The sequence below is a fragment of the Ipomoea nil genome, unplaced genomic scaffold, assembly GCF_001879475.1.
Source record: "Ipomoea nil cultivar Tokyo-kokei standard unplaced genomic scaffold, Asagao_1.1 scaffold1834, whole genome shotgun sequence".
In the NCBI taxonomy this organism is placed as follows: Eukaryota; Viridiplantae; Streptophyta; class Magnoliopsida; order Solanales; family Convolvulaceae; genus Ipomoea; species Ipomoea nil.
Genome location: NW_017618262.1, coordinates 3,708,204 through 3,727,338, shown reverse-complemented (window position 1 = coordinate 3,727,338; position 19,135 = coordinate 3,708,204). Strand labels below are relative to the sequence as shown.

General features: G+C 35.3%; 1 protein-coding gene across 1 annotated transcript; it reads right to left on the bottom strand.

The window, feature by feature from the left end:
* Positions 1-14,605: 14,605 nt before the first annotated feature.
* LOC109193017 (auxin response factor 18-like) lies at positions 14,606-18,906 on the bottom strand. The gene is made up of 5 exons (XM_019343778.1): positions 18,271-18,906; positions 16,817-18,006; positions 15,583-16,472; positions 15,387-15,449; positions 14,606-15,053 (listed from the first exon to the last, which is right to left on the bottom strand). Exons 2-5 carry the CDS (start codon positions 17,897-17,899, stop codon positions 14,966-14,968), a joined length of 2,124 nt encoding a protein of 707 aa, XP_019199323.1. The 5' UTR covers positions 17,900-18,006; positions 18,271-18,906; the 3' UTR covers positions 14,606-14,965.
* Between the last annotated feature and the right edge of the window lie 229 nt (positions 18,907-19,135).

Genomic DNA, 19,135 nt, shown 5'->3' with positions numbered 1-19,135 from the left:
AGCCTCTATACTATACAATTCTACAAGTTCCAAAAGTGCCATTGTATAAAAGGGGGGTGAAATCCTCTTTCCAAACCAATGTGGGACAAAGTTCATTTTTTCCTTCATTTTTCCAACTCAATGGGTCTACTTTGAGAATCAATATCTCATTCACCCATTATCCGTTTTGAGCGTACAATATATCAATCTCTTCGTCTTACTACGAAGAACCCGAATCCACTCTGACCCGATCCAAATCAGAAGTGGACCCTACTAATAATTGTACCACAAAATAGCCACTTAAAATGTTATTTTAATGCTATTTTTCCAACAACTATAAATTTATTTGTATGTTTTATACCGCCCGAGACAAAAAGTCAAGCTACGATCAATCCAAGAAGGAATGCAAAGAGGACAAATCAATAGCCGAATAAATTAATTCCTCTGTTGAAGTATTTTTGGTAAAAATTTACCTAATGTTTTTGGTAGAAGATAATGCAGTACAAATTTGACAAATATGTAGTGACACAAAATTGCCTAATGATGAACCGTTGAGTCTATCACCCTGATTTACTCATCCCATATCTTGTTGAATTGGGTTGGGGTGTGGGGTCTTGGGGATGAAAAAATTTCTGTCTTTTATGAATAAGAATTTATGATAATGTCTATATTTTAGGTGTTAACAAAAAATAAATAAATTCAGTATATTCAATTATATCATACCATATCCAGACATCACCAAATGGATATTAACAACAAATCAACAATTGGGACATGCAACCCGAACCAAATGGATATTGAGTAGGGTGGTGCAGTCTCCGTGCCCGGCATCTGAAGGAAGAGTTGATGAACACAACAGATGAATCCAGTTTTGATTGAACAAGTCACCAAGCCTCTGCTTCTCTAGCATTCATCATCAGGACACAAGTCTCCCTCGCTTAGGGAAATAGGGTAATGAGGCTTTAGACATTCTTTGAATCCATTCCCAATCACCTCCATAAACACATTCTTTGTCAAATTTTTCTTCTCAACAGATATTCCAAACAGAGGAATGTATATGAAATTGAAATTAAATTAAATATTCCAAACAGCCAAAGAGCACAGGCTTTCAAAGCTCAGTGCCAATTTGAAGAAATGAAATGGCAATCAGAGCAGCCCAAAACATCAATATTTTGAGGAGCAAACCAAATCTTTAGATAATATAATTAAGAACGGTGAATATTAATAATAATATAAAAGAATAAATCATCCTACACGGATGTGGGGTATAAAAAATGATTAAAAATCGCAGCTGAACCTTGTAATAATCTATCAAGGCTGCCTACGTACCCAGATTTTGATATTCTTAAATTCTGGGATCAAGCCACACGTAGTTCTTAAATTACATAGATTAGTTTGGCACTTTGGTCCGATACAATATCAATATTTGGACTTTGGCTTCGGCTTACTATGAAAGGCCTTCAATTCATTATACTCTTGATAGTTGCATTCAGTCGTCGGACATAGCCGCCGGGAAGCTTGGCCTTACTGCGACTGTCGCAATGCTTCTTTGGTTCAGGGAAATCTATCTTCCTCTTCTTGGCTGCCTTCTTTTCCGCTTCTTCTTCTTCGTGAGGATACTTGCGCCCTAACATCTTCTTTGTGGCTTCCATCATTAATGGCGGCACTGGAGGAGGAGACAACTCTTCTTTTACAGTTTTCTTGATTTCCCGGGAATGCGATGTGTTCTTTGCAGGCGTAGAAGTAACCTTCACTAATTCATCTTCTTGAGGGTTCTTGCGCCCTAGCATCTTCTTTGTGGCTTCCATCGGCTTATCTTGACGACCCACCATCTTTAATGGAGGAGCAGCAACAGCAACCTGAGACAATTCTTGTTCTACAGATTTCTTGAACCCTAATTTCTTGATTGTTTCCGTGGAATGGGATGTGTGCTTTGCAGGCGGAGAAGTAACCTTCAACAATTCATTATCGGAAAACAACTCGCGAGCTGCATTTCCTGGATCCTCATCAAACAACAACTTCATGATTCTGCTTCTGTGCTTCTTAAGCTTTTCAGGATCAATCAAAGCCGCAACGTTCACCGCAGCTTCGATCAACCCCACCATATCCTGCTCTTTCTTGATGCCCAACCTAACCCTTAACGCACTTTCAACATCCATTGATCAACAAAGTCTTTCTAATACATACTCCGATCCGTATTTTCCTAGACAGACAGAGAGCACTTGAGTGTGCATGTGTTTTCTAATATTTCGTGAATGCATATCGGTGAACACGTTTATATGCAGTAATTAGTGAATGGCGGGAAAATTAGTTAGACTCAATATAATCCCACTATAATTGGGATTTAGTCATTGTGATAGATAAATGAGATTAATTCATATTTTTACTATGAGAAATGTAATAATGGTGGAAGCCTACAATGCAACAATAATGAGAGTGTATATATCATGTAATTGCAAGTTTAATTTATTTTATTTTCATAGGTAATATTAGGGAGCAAAAAGAACTCAAAAATGAAACTACGACAGTATTCATAGAAAACAAACTTTACTCATTCATGTGCAATTGACTTCAGACAGTAAAACATCATGTTTGAATCTTCTAGAGGTGACAAATTCACATTTTCGATGATTAATTTGTTCTCCAAATACAACAAAAAAGATATGTATGTATATAAGCTTTTAGAAAATGGAAATTTGCGCTCAATTTTGAACTAGGGGTGTAAACGAGTCGAGCCGAGCTCGAGCCTGGATAGGCTTGAGCTTGAGCTCGTTAATGGAGGCTCGGCTCGAGTTCGAGCTCGAGCAGCTCGATTGTTCGAGTTCGAACTCGATCTCGAGTTTGAGTTCGATTTTGACATTGAATTTTACCTATTTATTACATTTAATTTAAATTTCAAACTACTTTCTTTTATTCATTCATAAATAATAGAAATCTTTTAGGGATTTTGAATTTAAAATTTTAATTTCTAATTGTTATTTTTATATATATTATATTATATTATATTATATTATGTATTATATATATTATATATTATATGGCTCGCGAGCGGCTCGACGAGCCACGAGCCTAGACTATCTAGGCTTAGCTCGAGCTCGATTTTGACCGAGCGGCTCGCGAGCTGCTCGGCTCATTTACACCCCTATTTTGAACGTTTGGAGAATGACAATGAAAATGTGAGAAATATTAGTTTCTTGTATGTTAAACAACATGGCTGCCCATTCCATTGTTCGGAAAGCATGTTTTTCTTCTGATCGTATGGAGTGGCTGTCACACTCTCCTTGTATTTCTGATGTACTGTTTGGGGAAGTTTCTTAATGAATTTGGTTCTAAGTTTCAAAAAAAAAAAAAAAAAAAAAAAAGAAGATTACGAATAGTACTACAGTTTTGTTTGTGTTTGCAAATAAAAAGAAAAATGTAACCAGTTATGCCAAAAACAGCAAAATACTGAAAACAGCAATACACAATATTAATTGCAGGTTCGCAGCATGTAAGATCAAGGAACTTACACATACACTGCAACTTATGAGTACTATATGAGATACACTTCAAGAAGAGGGTGGTACATTACATATTGAATCTATATTATATCCCTCACATTATTTCTCACAATAAACTTATTCGGATGCCACCTCGTGCTGGACTTGGCTTTTAACCGACCCCTACCCAACAAAACTGAAGCAAGAAGTTGGGTTAAGATATATATATATCGGGGGATCATACAACTGAACATGAGGTCTAATCTCCCCACCAGCGATGAGCAAAGACGCCGCTGTTTCTGAGGCTCCTTAGTAGGCTGGTGCAGTCTCCCAGCCCGGCATCTTTCCCTTCTGCAGTGTCTGAGCAGTGAAGGAAGAGTTCATCAACACGACAGATCAATCCAGTTTTGAACAAGTCACGAAGAATCTGCACCTCTGCTTCTCTAGCATTCATCATGAGGACAACGAAGTCTCCCTCGCTTACACTTTCTCCGAACCACTGAGCAAAATCAAACCCTTTTTCTTCATCCATTGGCGCACCAACAAATTCCTCATCGTCACTGGGAAAATAAACCTCCTTTCCTGACAGTGTTGGATGATAAACAAATGTGACACCGGGAGCCTTTACATACGAAGAGAGGGCAGAGGCATTGTGATCAACCACGAAAACGTCCAAGTGGGAAATAGGGTAATGAGGCTTTAGCATTGTTTTAACAGTGGTTTCCACAAATTCCCCCGCGCCAACATTCAAGTAGACTAGTCTGTTTCTCGATGAGATATTCATGAAGCCGGGCAGGTAAGAGATTTTCGGTTTGAATCGTGCAGGCTTTTTGTTGGCAAGAGGTTCAATGTGACCCATGATGGCTTTGCTGTTCACAAGTGCAGGGCAATGATTAGGAAGGCAATACTGCTCAAACGACACAACACCTTCGAATCGTTTCTTGAACAGCACAAGAGTAAGGGAGCCAACATTGGATACATCCACAACATCAGAGCTCTTCAAGAAGGACGAAACGGGAGTGGCTAACCTAACCAAATTGGCAGCCGAGTAGAAATTGGTGGCACCAACGAGCATAGCCCCCGTGCCTCCTGGACGTAGAAGGCGCTCCATCTCCATCACAAGAAGAGATGGCACAGAAACCCTATCGAGAGCTCTAGAGAACACAAAATCAAAAGAATTATCCTCAAACTCTATCTCATACACAAATTTCTTCCTCCAAAGGGAGAAAGATGGGTGTACATTGATGCTAAAAACATCAGAGAATCCTAGTTCCTGCAACGCCAACACGGCTCCATCAGCTCCTTCCCCAACACACAACGCCTTAGCATTCGAATCCAAGAAACCATTCCCAATCACCTCCATAAACACATTCTTTGTCAAATTTTTGTTCTCAACAGACATTCCAAACAGAGGAATGTATATGGGATTGGGAAGCATGGTGAAATTGAAATTGAAATACGGATTCAAGCCAAAGAGCTCAGGCTTTCGAAGCTCAGTGGCCATATGAAGAAACGAAATGGCAATCAGAGCAGCCCAAAACATGAATATTTTGAGGAGCAAGCGCCTTATGAACGAACGAAGAATTTGCAATTTCAACTCCTTCAAATTCATTTCTTTCTCAGATCAAGAAAGCTGTGATATCTCACACAGATATGGTGAAAACTAACAAGAAATTAAGCCAAGTGAAACAGAAACTAAAGAAATTAGCGAGTACAGAACCTGGAGGAGGTGTGGTTTCCACCCACGAGTAAAACTATTGACATTTGGAGACCAAAGAACATTGTTTTAGGAACCCTTCTCGCCATTGCTTCCAACCAAATCAATCCCATCTTGATCGAAATACCCCCTTACATTATTAACTATATACACACAGAAAGTGAAGATCTTTAGATAATAGAAACAATGGGCATATAGTTTTATCACTTTTATGTATAGAGATAAGGTTTTGGGAGTAGAACAGTGGGCAGCAATGGAAGCAAAAAGTGAGAGCTTATTATAGAATCTAGAATTGAAAGATTGGGAGCGAAGCACCATTTGAAGGTCCAAGTTTCTCGGTGGGTGTCGGTGAATGACGGAAGTGCTAGAAGTGGGTCCCGCAGGCCGCAGGTAGAAGGCACTTGTTCAAAAAATTGTAGTATTATTATAATGAAATTAGTTATAGGAAAAATAAAATTAAAAAACACAGCACATTATTATTATTAAATAAAATTATAATAGAATTTAAATGATAATTTAATATTGATATAATGAAAAAATTGTAGTATTATTATAATGAAATTAGTTATAAAAAAAATAAAATTAAAAAACACAGCACATTATTATTATTAAATAAAATTATAATAGAATTTAAATGATAATTTAATATTGATATAATGAAACTAGTGTACAAGAAAAAATGAAATTAAAAAATATAACAATATTGTCAAATAATATTAAAGTCTAATTAAAATGCTAAACATAAACCTTCAAGGATCCACCAACGTTGTTAAGCACTTATTATTGAAATGAGGAGTAGCCGATGAATTCTCGACACCTGGGAACCCAAACGCTAATGAAAGGGATTTGAGATGATTCCTCACCTACTTGTATCATCCGAATAAATGGCAAAATTAAAAAAATAAATGAAAGGGATAGTAATTTGATGTTTTGGAATCTTCAATCACACATGATTATGTAGCACAAATAAGATGTATGCTCGAGTGTTTTATGTCGTCTTTAGCTGATTGGGAGTTAATCATACGTAATATGTGACAACAAGAAATTAGACACTATCACTAAAAAATCAACAAGAAGTTAAGTAATTCATAACAAGTTTTAAGGCTAGGGTAACTAAACAAAGTAACACAAATACATATTAACCAGATACAAACATGAAATAAAGAAATTGGACTCAAGAAATGAGCATTATCTTCTAATGCATAACACAATCTAAGGATTGAGGACCTCACCAAAAAAAATCTAAGGATTGAGGAAAAATCACAGAACCAAGGATTTGAGATTATGCACATAGGAATCCTAGACTATAAGTCACTCTCGTGATAAATAAACAAAGTTTAGAACAAGGAATTGGCACACTCTCGTGATGTATCAATTCTAAGTTTTTCAAGAACACAAAATATCAATAGCCCTAAATTTTCCCTATTTTCATAAGAAGAAATCGAGTTTATGCAATGAGTGACTTGAAATCTTGACCCAACTCTTGTTGTAGCCAAAACTCCTCCAAAACATGCTAATGAATGTTGTACACCAAACATTAACAAGATACAAACACAAATCCTCTATAAACTCAAAAATCTTAGGTAGACAAAAATCTCCTTTATGCACTAATCACAAATAAAGCATCAAGATAGACAATACAACACCGACTCAAGCCCATAAACTAACTACTCATGATTTTAAATAACATAAATAAAGCAAAAGCACAAGTAATAAATATAAACATTGCAAATGAAAGTGTTAAAGGGAAAGAAAGCTTCTCTATTGAAATGGATGGTAGAATCTTGAAATCCAAGTGTAAATCCTTCTATACAAGCTTCAAAGATGAATAAGAGCATAACTCTACATCTAATCTAACCTAAAAATATGCAAGGAAGTAAAAGAAATCAACTAGGGTTTGTCTAGGTGTCGAAACAGTGTAAAAATGAGTGAAAACGGGCTTAAATAGGGAAAAAATCGTCTATGGTGACACATTTTGCTCCTTGTAACTCCATTCTAAAATGTTATCCGTAAATTTGTACTCAATAATATACTTTGGCAAAGCATATAATCAAATTTTATGTTTTGTACAAGATATTATTCCATTCCACACTATAATTTTTTTTTTTTCCTATTTTAAAAGAATTATAATTGAATGAAATTCAAACGAAATTCAATTGGATTAATCTCATCTCACTATAATGAACTCCAACCAAACATGATTATATTAGTTTCATCTCATTGAATATGATAATAAGTGCATAATACAAAACAACAACATTAATAATAATAAAAATAAAATAAAATAAAAAAGAGAAAATGGTCAAAAAGACCCTTAAACTTTACTCAAAATGATAATTAGGTCCCTAAACTTTAAAAAAGAGCAATTAAACATTCGAACTTGTCATTTTGGGGAATCTAAACCCAGTAGCCGATTATTTACCTGAAATAATAGGTCATTTAAAATTTCGGCGATATTCCGGCGAAAAAATAAAAGTTCCGACGACAAATTTTTTTTTTTTTCTTTTAAAGCCTTCCACCGGAGAAGGCGACCAGCACCTCTGGCCGTCCTCTCCAATGGAGAAGACGACTGGAAATTGCTCCGACGATTTTTTTTTTTTTTTAAGGTTTTTAGCGGCGGTCAACAATGATTTCCGACGGTTGACGACAATAATTTACCGGTAACCTGTTGGTTACTGATAAATTGGGCTTATTTGATTTAAAATAACAAGTTCGAGTGTTTAATTGCTTTTTTTTAAAGTTTAAGGGCCTAATTGTCATTTTGAGTAAAGTTTAGGGTCTATTTGACTCTTTTCTCAAAAAATAATAATAAAACATATATGTAATAAATTATAAAATGTGTGTTATAAAGTAGAATGCTGCGAAAGACCTTGTAGTCAAGCGGCATAATTGTGACTCTCATAAATGGGATGTCACAAGTTATTGCTCCAATGAAGACATTAACTTTTTGTGCTTCAATAAATTGAGAAAGAATGCATGAACAGATACTACATTATTGTAATAGGGTCACTAGTATTCTAAAAAAACAACAAAATCAAAAAAGATGTAGAATGCTAAACATAAACCTTCAGTATCCACCAACGTTGTTAAGCACTTATTATTGAAATGAAGAGTAGCCGACGAATTCTTGACACCTGGGAGCCCAAACGCTTAAAAAAACAGAGTGGGAATGAAGGGCCATACTTGAAATGATTCCTCAATTAACTACCCATACTTGTATCATTCCAATAAATGGCAAAAATAAATAAATAAATGAAAGGGATAGCAATTTGATGTTTTGGGTCTTCAATCATGCAACCATGACAGCTGTCTATATTTAATTCTGAGTGAATTGCCGGAATAATGTATCCACTATATAATTGATTTCATCATTTTTAATGCTAAAAATAATATATTTGATTATCAAATTTGTACCCATTTTTTGTGTTTTGAGCAATCAAGAGTTAACATTTAGTAGATAGAGGATTTTGTTAACAATTTTGCGTAACAATTGTAAAGAGATATTTGATAAAATAAACTCTTTATGATTAGTTATTTTTAAAAATAAAAACCAATGAATATTATTAAGAAATGGAAACGAGTGGCAAAGTAAAGTCCATTAGAACCAGTTCCAAAAGTGAGCCAAACTAAGAATGTGTTGCTCTAACTAAAGCATGAGCAACGCGGTTTGCTGACTCTTTATGATTAACTATTAATAAGTAAAAAAAATACTAAATTTTACACTATTAGAAATTTTAAAATTTCCGACCACCTGAAAGTGATCTTAAATTAAGTTGAAAGCCTTGTTTTCGATCACTTTTGGTATCCGGAAAAACCTTTACTGCTATTTCCGATCACTTTTTGCTTTCAACTTGATTTAAGATCACTTTCAGGTGATCGGAAATTCCATAATTTCCAGTAGTGTTATTTAAAAAAACAATTCAATAATTATAAAAATTATAAAATAATTGGTAATAATTGCGGAGTAATAAAATAATATTTTTAAATTATTATTATTATTAGTATTTATAAATTTATTAAAATAATATAATTATACAATCTTAAAAAAAAAAAAAATTGTTCATGTATACACTATTCTACAGCATTTCAATACAGCAGATAAACATGGGCGGCAAATTATAGTGTACCTCACTACCTCAGCATTAAAAATTAAAATAATAATAATAATAATTTTATAAGTGCATAAAATAATATTTTGTGTGTGTACAGTGTGTGTATATATATAGCACCAACAATAATAAATTTACATATAGTATTAATTTATGTACGTACAGCAGTAATTTTTATTAATCAAATTTATGTATTTAAATAACATGACCGGATTTTGGAACGTGTAAAATGGACAACAACACAGGGCTTCAACTTTTAGAGGGTCTAATATTTATTTTTGACCTAGCTACTAAAAGAAATAATTTTTTTTTTTACAATTAATCCTAAAACTCATCAGTTTTTTTTTTTTTTTTCAAATCACTTCTCTCCTAATAATTAGGACCTAATTAATTGAGTATGACAAAACCATTCTGTTTCCCCAACGGCCAAGGCCGATTTTTGCATTATGCTGGTATTACACCGTCAATAATTATTTTTATACATTAATTTTATTTGTAAAAAAAAAAAAAAAAAAAAAAGATCAACAATATAACTACTGAACATGAACGTTTTGGTATGAAAGTATGTTCTTACCAAAATTCCAAAAAGCCATTAAGAAACGTTGTTGTTTCTTCTTTCAGCGTTTCAATACAAAAAATGCGAATTAAAATTGATAGTTTCCGGGAGGCCGTTTATGAGTCAAGTTGCGGAGAGTTGCTTGATGTTTTTCTTCATTTTCTTGTTCAATGTTTTGCTGAGGATTTGATGAATTAAGTCTTTATTTTAAAATTAAAAAAAAAAAAAAAAAAAAAAAAAAAAAAAAAAAAAAAACTCATAGTTTCCAAATAATTATTTTGACGGTTTGACCAAACAAGGACTTAATCTTTCGAAAGTTTTATTTTGTATAAATGTTTACTTATTTTAGTCTTTAAAAACTTAAAATATGTATAAATGAGCCTTTCCATTGGGCTGATCTCAGCAGCACAAACAATGGACATTTGTTGGATTGTTAGGGCAAATTATTTGGTGGATCCGGGTCCACTTGCAATGTGGATTCAGGTCCATCTTGTAAGGTGGAACTGAATCTAAAAATACACAATTCATATGCTAATTGTTCACAATTTATATAGTGAATGTTCACGATTTACATACTAAATGTTCACAATTCAAATTTTGAACACTCAGTAACTTGTGTATTACTGACTCGGGTCTACCTTGCAAGGTGGACCCGGGTCCATGGTATAACTGTTGGATTGTTAGCATATAGTCTGTTAAAAAAAACAGCATACATTACGTTCAATTAATCATGTTTTTATGACGTATTTAGTTTCATTTTATTTACACTGTAGTTTCATTACAACACAACTAACATATCATTTTAAATCAACTACAATTTCATTTGGCAATATACACTCAATATGTGAGACTTGTTATTGAATTTCATTTTATACAAACTGTAATTTAATTACAACACCGCTAAAGTATAATTTTAATTCAACTACGGTTTCATTTGACAATATACACTCAATATGTGACACATCCTGTTCAGTTTCATTTTGAACACACTGTAGTTTCATTTCACCTCAACTAAAGTATCATTCTAATTCAACTACAGTTTCTTCTGACAATATACGCTCAAAACGTGAGACATGTTATTTAGTTTCATTTTATACACACTGTAGTTCCATTACATCACAACTAAAGTATCATCTAATTCAACTATAGCTTCATTTGACAACACAATTCAATATGTGAGACTTATTATTCAGTTTCATTTTATACATACTATAGCTTCATTGCAACACAACTAAAGTATTATTATAATTCAACTACAGTTTCCTTTAACAATATACATTCAATATATTAGACATCTTATTCAGTTTCGTTTTAAATACACTAGTTTCATTTTATTCTAAACACATCATAAATACGATATCAGTTAAGTGCAACGGCTGCAGTTTCTTTTTATTAAAAGAAAGGGCAATGCTTTGAACGAGGCAAATTATTCTGTTGAACCGTTCCACCTTGCAAGGTGGACACAGTTCTAAAACTGTTCATGATTATGAATATATAGTTCAAAAATTATGATCATAGAATTGTGAACATAATTATGAACATAGAATTGTATTCACCTTGCAAGATGGACACGATTCCACGATTCCACAGCATAATGATTGTTTGAACTATGGTCTACTATATAATGATTGGTGCAATTTCCTTAAGGCCCAATTTCAAGATCGATGAAGAGTTTAGACTATGGACTAAGCAATGGGTCCCGTATATAAATGGGTTTATAGAATGGGCCGGATAGGAAATTTGATAAGAACCGGCGTGACGAGAATTAGATTTCTCGGGAGAAATTAGGTTCCCCATTTTTTTCGTTGTTAAATAGTTTTTTACCGTGCGGTGATAAAATATCCACCAAACCGTCAACGTTAAAGAACCGTTGCTGCGTGCACGTTAACGTTCTTCTGTAGACTGTAGACGGCGTCCTGTTGGATTGTGACGTGACGACTGACGATGTGGGTTCCACCGCAGTGATCTGATGGCCCACTCTTCCATCTCACCAAATCTATGTCGTTTTATCAGTTTGTAACGATTCTTATTGGTCCGCAACACAGTTAATTTATTTATCTTTTATAATGAAAAGTTAAATATGACCATCAATAAGTTTTTTTTTTTTTTTTAAATTTTCTTTTAAAAAATTACTCTTATTTTTTTACTCTAAACTTCTACTCTTGTAAAAAAAATTTTATGTGTACACTTTTGTTAGGGCCTACATAATAAAAATAACTTATCCCTTAGTAGCAAAAGGCACTCGTTTGCTAGGCAACTTCAGTGCGAAAGTGGCCGAAGTGGTGAGCATCAGTGAAGCACTTAGTTGGCTTAAGAGAATGGGGATGGGAGACGTTGATATTGAAATTGATTCACATCTCGTTTACATTTTATGTTCAGACCCGTTTAATTCGGCTTTTGATTTTATTGTTGATGATGTTAAAGAAACTGCATCCATGATTAATGGTGTAGTCTTCCTTTTTGGTTAAGCGATTTGCAAATCGTGTTACCCACATTGTTGCTCGAGAAGCCGTTTCTGAGTCACGTTAAGGGGAGTGGCTGGACACTCCGCCTCTTTGTCTTGTTGATTGTCTTTCTTCTGATTTAATGCATTAGTCTTTTCTCTTCAAAAAATAAAATAAAATAACTTACCCCTTATTTTTCATATCATGAAGTAAAAGTGATTGAATAAAATCCTAGTAAAATATTTTTTATTACAAGAGAATGGAGATACCCAAATATACAAACTAACCTCCACCGAACCCAACACTTCCTACATAGGTGAACAACATGATACCAATGGAAAACAAGGTCCTTAGTCCCTAAAGTAAAATATGACCATCAATAAGTTTTTTTTTTTTTTTTTTTTTTTTTTTTTTTTATCATTTGCTTTTGGGATGCCCTTTATTTTCATTATTCCTCAATTTGAGTGCATATACATATATATATATATATATATATATATATATATATATATATATATATATATATATATATATATATATGGACACACACATACACACTTTTAACGTCATAAATTATAATATTGTTTGTTTTGTAAAATTAAAAAAAAAATACAATGAAGAAAGAATGAGAAGTGACTCTGAGAGGCATTCAGCTAGCAATCAGCCTGGGATTGAGATTGGTCTGTTTCGATAGCGACTCTATGAAGATAGTCAAAGCCGCTAATCAGGACGGGATGGTGGATACTGTTGCAAGGAACATCATCCATGCATGTAGGCGTGAGCTAAGCAACATTGCGAGCTGGACTATAGCTTATGCTCCCATGGAGCAGAATCGAGCTGCAGATTACCTAGCCAATTTAGCCTGTCCAGCTGCGGGCCTAAAGATCTACGACGCTGCCCCGGAGGAACTCAAGCTCTTCCTAAAAGAAGATAGGATTGGCATACCAGTATGGAGACAAATAGATAGCCCCACTGTGTAACTTGGGTGTCCCCCTTCCTTACTTTCAAAAAAAAAAAAAAAAGAATGAGAAGTGAAGGACGAACAAAAAAAAAATGATAAAAAAAATTTCTCTTTAAAAAAAATCACATGATTTCTTTCATCAAGAAAATATTCATAAACACCTTCACCAAGATTGTTTTTTTCTTTCAACAATTGCAGTTAATTTTTTATTATTTTTAAATGTATGACCACCCATGATTAAAAATATATATAACATGTTCAACAACTTAACTATCTAAAATTTTAAACCTCTTGTATTAATTATTGATAATATTAATGATTGTTTTTTCATATTATCAAAGTGATTGGAATGCGAATTTTCAATCATAAACTCTGAATTTTCAACCACTTTAAGGTGATTGAAAATTTTAAAATTTCTAGGAGTTAATACAATATGAAGTGTTAAGGCTAATGTCTATTATGTTTGGCAAAAATAATTGATAGATTTAACATATTATATTGTAATTAGGTAATTGTCTAATTAAGAGAACTTGATTTTAACACAATTAACATGTCACATCATATGAAATTTGCTAACAAAAGAGCATTTTAAATATCATCTGTAATATTAAATAGGAACCAGAAATTCAATTTGTAATTCTTGATATTTAATAAAAATCAAATAAGAATAGTATTTAGGTTTTGGTGAGAAGAAAGAGGCAGAAACAAAACAGTCCCAACCGTCAAGGCGGCGACCCGATTGGAGGCCGCACGTGAGATGTTTGATTAGACGACATTATTATTATTATTATTATTATTATTATTATTATTATTATTATTATTATTATTATGTGGAGTACATTAATTAGGTTTAAATTTTCAAAGATTACAAATTCACAACAAATTGATGACGCATCCCACACTTCTTGTTGGAGCGCAATGCTTTCTGTCTCACCAACCTGATTTAACTGCCTACTAGTCTCACTCTTTGGAATCACAATTTTTTATTACAACCTGCCTGTCCATTTTCTTGTCTTTTTTATTAAAAAAAAAAAAAAGATTCTTTTGTTTCATTATAAGAACAATTTATTGTTCCATTATTTTTTTGAGAATAACTTATTGATCCATTATAAGAAAGAAAGAATGTGTTCATAAGATATTACAAGTTTGAATTTTAGCTTAAGTTTGTGTTTTATCTCAATTTTAAAAATAAATATTAAATTCTCAAATATTTTATTAATTATCCATTAATTAACTACTTTTGTTAATAATTAATTAAATAAATTATATTTCATACAAAAAAAAGGTGCAAAATTGAAGCAAGAAAGCGTGCCTAGCTAATCTCAAATTCATGCAGCACCATATATTTAACACAAAGATCTGCAAGGTAGAGCAACGAACATAATTTGAAACCACCAAATACTTTGTCTGAACATATTAAATTGGAAACCTAAAAGAGAATTCACGTTCTGCTAGCTATCATCAATACCTAGCCTTGCTGCTACACATCAGTCGTCAATACTAACATCACACCACATCTGTTCATAGTGCTACCAGGCAGGTAGCCATGAACGGCTAACAACTGAACGTCAAACTCTATCCGAACTAGACACAATGGGGAGAGACTAACCGTCGCAAAGAAACTTGCAATTGACTAGTTATTTAACGGAAGATCTTTCGAGAAGCTTGTCAATATGCAATTGAATTCTTCTCTGAAATCGACCATCTGGTGCTGGTGCGCCTATGCAAATATGCTGAGAGCACCCGCCTGGTTTGAGGAATTTAGCCCTCGTTCGGCAGTTGGGATTGGGAAACCAGTGACCCATGTCCTGAATTATCAAGAGTTGGAAGCAAACAGAGGTTTTTAATCAATACATTGTTGCATAAAAAGATTACCAAGATTAAAGGCTAGGTCACAAAATGTTTTGATGACATCACACAAAGCAAGCCTTTGCTAAGGTTTTATATACTCTCGCCATTTAAGCATTTATTTTTGAAAATGTACTTGAGAAGATGCACTTTATCCAGAAAAGTGTTGTCTATGTTTCTAATGTGTCTGGAATGATTGACATGCTGCAAATTAAATTAAATAATGCAGGGCAAGGGAGTTTTTAACTTTTTGCATTCAATGAAAATAATATATTAATAACATTGACATTTACCTCCCAGCACTGCTGCCGGCATTCTTTGAGATTGTCAATCTTTTTGCATTCCTTTTGAACTCACTGCAATTAAATTAAACAATGCAAGGCAAGGGCTTTGAGCTGCAATTCATTGTAAAATATGCCTCTTTGCTAATCAAAAGCCTCAAAGAATAAATTTTTGTGGGAATAAAAGTTAATAAAAATAGTCAAGTACCTGAATGGTTCATATCCGATTTGTCTGAGGGCACCTGTTGTTGCATCACAGTAGATTATGTGGCGTAGCATCTCCGATCTTTCTATTCCAAACATGTCAGCAAGTTTTTTGTATAGCTCTTCATATGACCCCAGAACTGAGAGATCAAGAGTATGAGCAACATCTTCTGACTCTAGGATAACTTTGCAATGACCAGTATGTTGGCCAAGTTCAGCTACATGACAAGCTTGATTCAGGAAAAATGTAGGACTTGATAGATTTCCTGGAAGGTCTTTCCGGTCAATATGGGATCTCTCTGGTTGTAATTGCATCTCACTTCTGGAAATTTTTCTTGTTGAAGTTTGTGAAACTGCATCAATAGAGCAGCCATGTGACATTTGCTGCTCAGTGAGTATTGGCTGACCAAAGAGCAAGAATCGAGGTGTCATCACGGTATCAGTTTTCTCTGACCTCTGAGCAGAGTTCCCAATGGTTAGCAAACAAGAGGTGTTTTCATTGCCCTCCTTTTGGCTCTTAATCATCCCATCAGAAACTTTAGATTCAGAATCAATCTGCTGCCGGAAACTTGGTGGTAATTGTCCCAACTGCATTTTATTTCTAAGGTGGAGATCCAATAACTGTCCTCCAAATTGAGCATGCCTGGCTCCCTGCATGCCTGCAGAAATGTTGTCGGGTAGACAACAGAAATGACTGCTGGCCCCAAGGGGGTTGCTTGAAAATGACGGTATTCGAAATTGACCGTCAATCAATAAATCTTGTGGTAAACACAACTTTTTTCTTGGCGGTGAGAAAGGTGATAGATGAATCATGGGCATGTTTGAGACCAACTCAACTAGCCACGGGCTCACATGCTTCACATTTTGCAGCAAATCAGGTTCATCCCATGTCACCTATAGTATAGTGCAGATGGAAACAGAAAACCAGAATGTAAATAAGCTAATCAAAGTCCATAACAAACAGATTTACTACAGAAATTGAGAATTGAAATAGACATTGAAGAGATCCCTCAAAACCAAAATCCATCTGACATACTAGTCATAAACCATTAGCAGCATCAAATAGAATAGCAAACATCTCCTAATACATACTAATGCCACAAATCAAATACTCCTAAAGTTTCACATGGATTATGAAAACAGTCATAGGATTATGAAAAACAAAACAAACAAGTGTTCACAAAATAGATCCAGTTGTCTAAGATTTGTAAACATAGTATTCCTGGGAGCTGCATTACCTGAAGAAGCCGCCATGGTGAATTAGGCCAGTGGATGGGGTCAGCAACCTGAACAGAGGATATTGTTCCCATGAACCAGCTTATTCTAGAAGAATCTTCAGTTTCAAACGGCATCTTGAACCTCAACCCCGAGCACCACTGGAGGCCCATTGCTGCATTCACAGATGATGCCCTAACACAAAATTCCGGTGTGTTTGCCCGTGGATAATAAACAACTTCAAAAGGCTGCCCAGTAGCAGCGAGATATGCAGCTTCAATAACAGATTTCGGCTTCACTTTTCCCCTTTCCTTAAAACCCCCACCAGAAGAATTTGGGTTTCCATTAATACCAGTTCTCTTGATTCTGTTCTCATCTTCCCTCAAATAAGCTGAAAATCCACCATAGCTTCCGGGGGCACCGGTGTTCCATCCGGATGGAGCGTCGAGGCCAATGTTGCCACACCTTTTCGCCCTTCGGATTCCAACACATAGATCTCCATTGTCCGCTCTGAGGAACACAATCGAATCCCCAGCAACTAGCTTCTTCTGGTTCACAAAAGTGCTCCACCCTGTTGTTAACAAATGCCTCCTTGGCGTCCCCCTATAGATGTGCCTAAACTTCCACGTTTCGCCATGAACATCCTTAGCAACCACGGTCTGGACAGGAGGATCGGCCGTGTAATCCAACCGCGGGAAGATCGTCTCCGCACAGTACCTGGGAACAGAGAAACCGCCACCATTGTTGGCATCTGATTGAGTCAACGTCTTAGCAAACGAAGTAGGTTTTTCGGCGGTTTCAGATGCACTGCTCCCTAAAACCGCATCCTCAAACTCAGGCTCATTGTTCCCAACCGGAACCAGCCGAATCTTAGCGTAAACCTCATCGGTCTCGACGTCGGCCAAATACTTCACGGCGCCGACTCTGCAGAGAATCAGAGGTGGAATCTTCGGCAGCATAGAGAAATCGACATTGCCGAGAGTGTGCTCCGCGTGGCCTTGCGGGAAATAGAAAACCTTCGAGTTCACCGGAGGCATTTGCACCATCCCGCCGGCGCAAGCGTGCCATAGCTGCGAGTCCAAACAATTCTTCTCGCACGACTCCATTTCCTCTTCAGATGTAATTTCCCTCCTCGTCTCTTCCCTAATCTTCAATTCCTCCTTGCTACTGCCACTCCCACTGAAAACCTCCCTTCACTCTTCCTCAGTAAACACTGGAATCGCAATAGCAACAATTTCAGAACCTAACAACAATCCTCTAAAGTCTAAACCCACAAACGTCCATACAACACTACAGTAAACCACATCTATACATACAGATGCACATAAACCACACAAGTCTATGTATACGTAATACGTACGTATCTATACACACACACAGACACTCCAAACACATTATATATACATATTACACAAATACACCAGATATACATACCGAGCCAGAGAGAAGCAGAATAGTAGAGATCTATGAAGCTTACCTGTGACGAAACGTGAAGAACTGCACATGTATATTAAGAAGAGGTCTGAGCGAGTCCTCTCTAGAGCTCCATCAAATCAAACTCTACAGCAGAAGGTCATAACCGTGTATATATGCATATGCATATACATATACGGACGTAAATGCTGTTCAGAGAGTCTGGGAGCTATAAACAGTGGGATTAAGGGGCTATATAAGCTTGTATGACTGGAATTGAATTGAATTGAATACTAGCATTTACTGCTCTCACTGCAAACCCAAAATCTTCAGCGATCCCAGAGCGCATCAGAAGGAAGGAAGGAAGGAAAGAGAGCTATGCATGAAAAGAGTGAATGTTGAATGTCCTTACACAATACTCATCGGGTATTAATCGGCGATAAGATATGGGAGTTTGGGCGAAACAAAGGCCGAGTGAATCGGCCCTCTCAACCGAACCGACGAAACAGAATACACGACACACCGCCTCAGAAATTGCCGCTGTTGTTAACGGAATACACACACAAACACTCCTACTACTCTCTACTCTCTCTCTCTAGTCAAAACCTCCATTTTCTCTCTCTCTCCTCCGCTCTTCGTGTTGGTTTGGTTTTGTACTTATCTTTACTTTCTCTCTCCTCAGATCTGAACAACTGAACAGAGAGAGAGAGAGACAGCACGGACGGAGGACGATTCATTACATTTTTTAAATACGTATATTCTCGGTTTTTACTGCCCCTGAAATAAAAAAATAAAATAAAATAAAATAAAACTTGTCAAATCATTAAAGGCTCGTTTGGTTCGCGGAAAATATTTTAAGGGAAGTGAAAATTGAATTCCATAGAAAAATAATTACTAGGAAGATGAATTTCATTGTTTGGTTGGTGGAA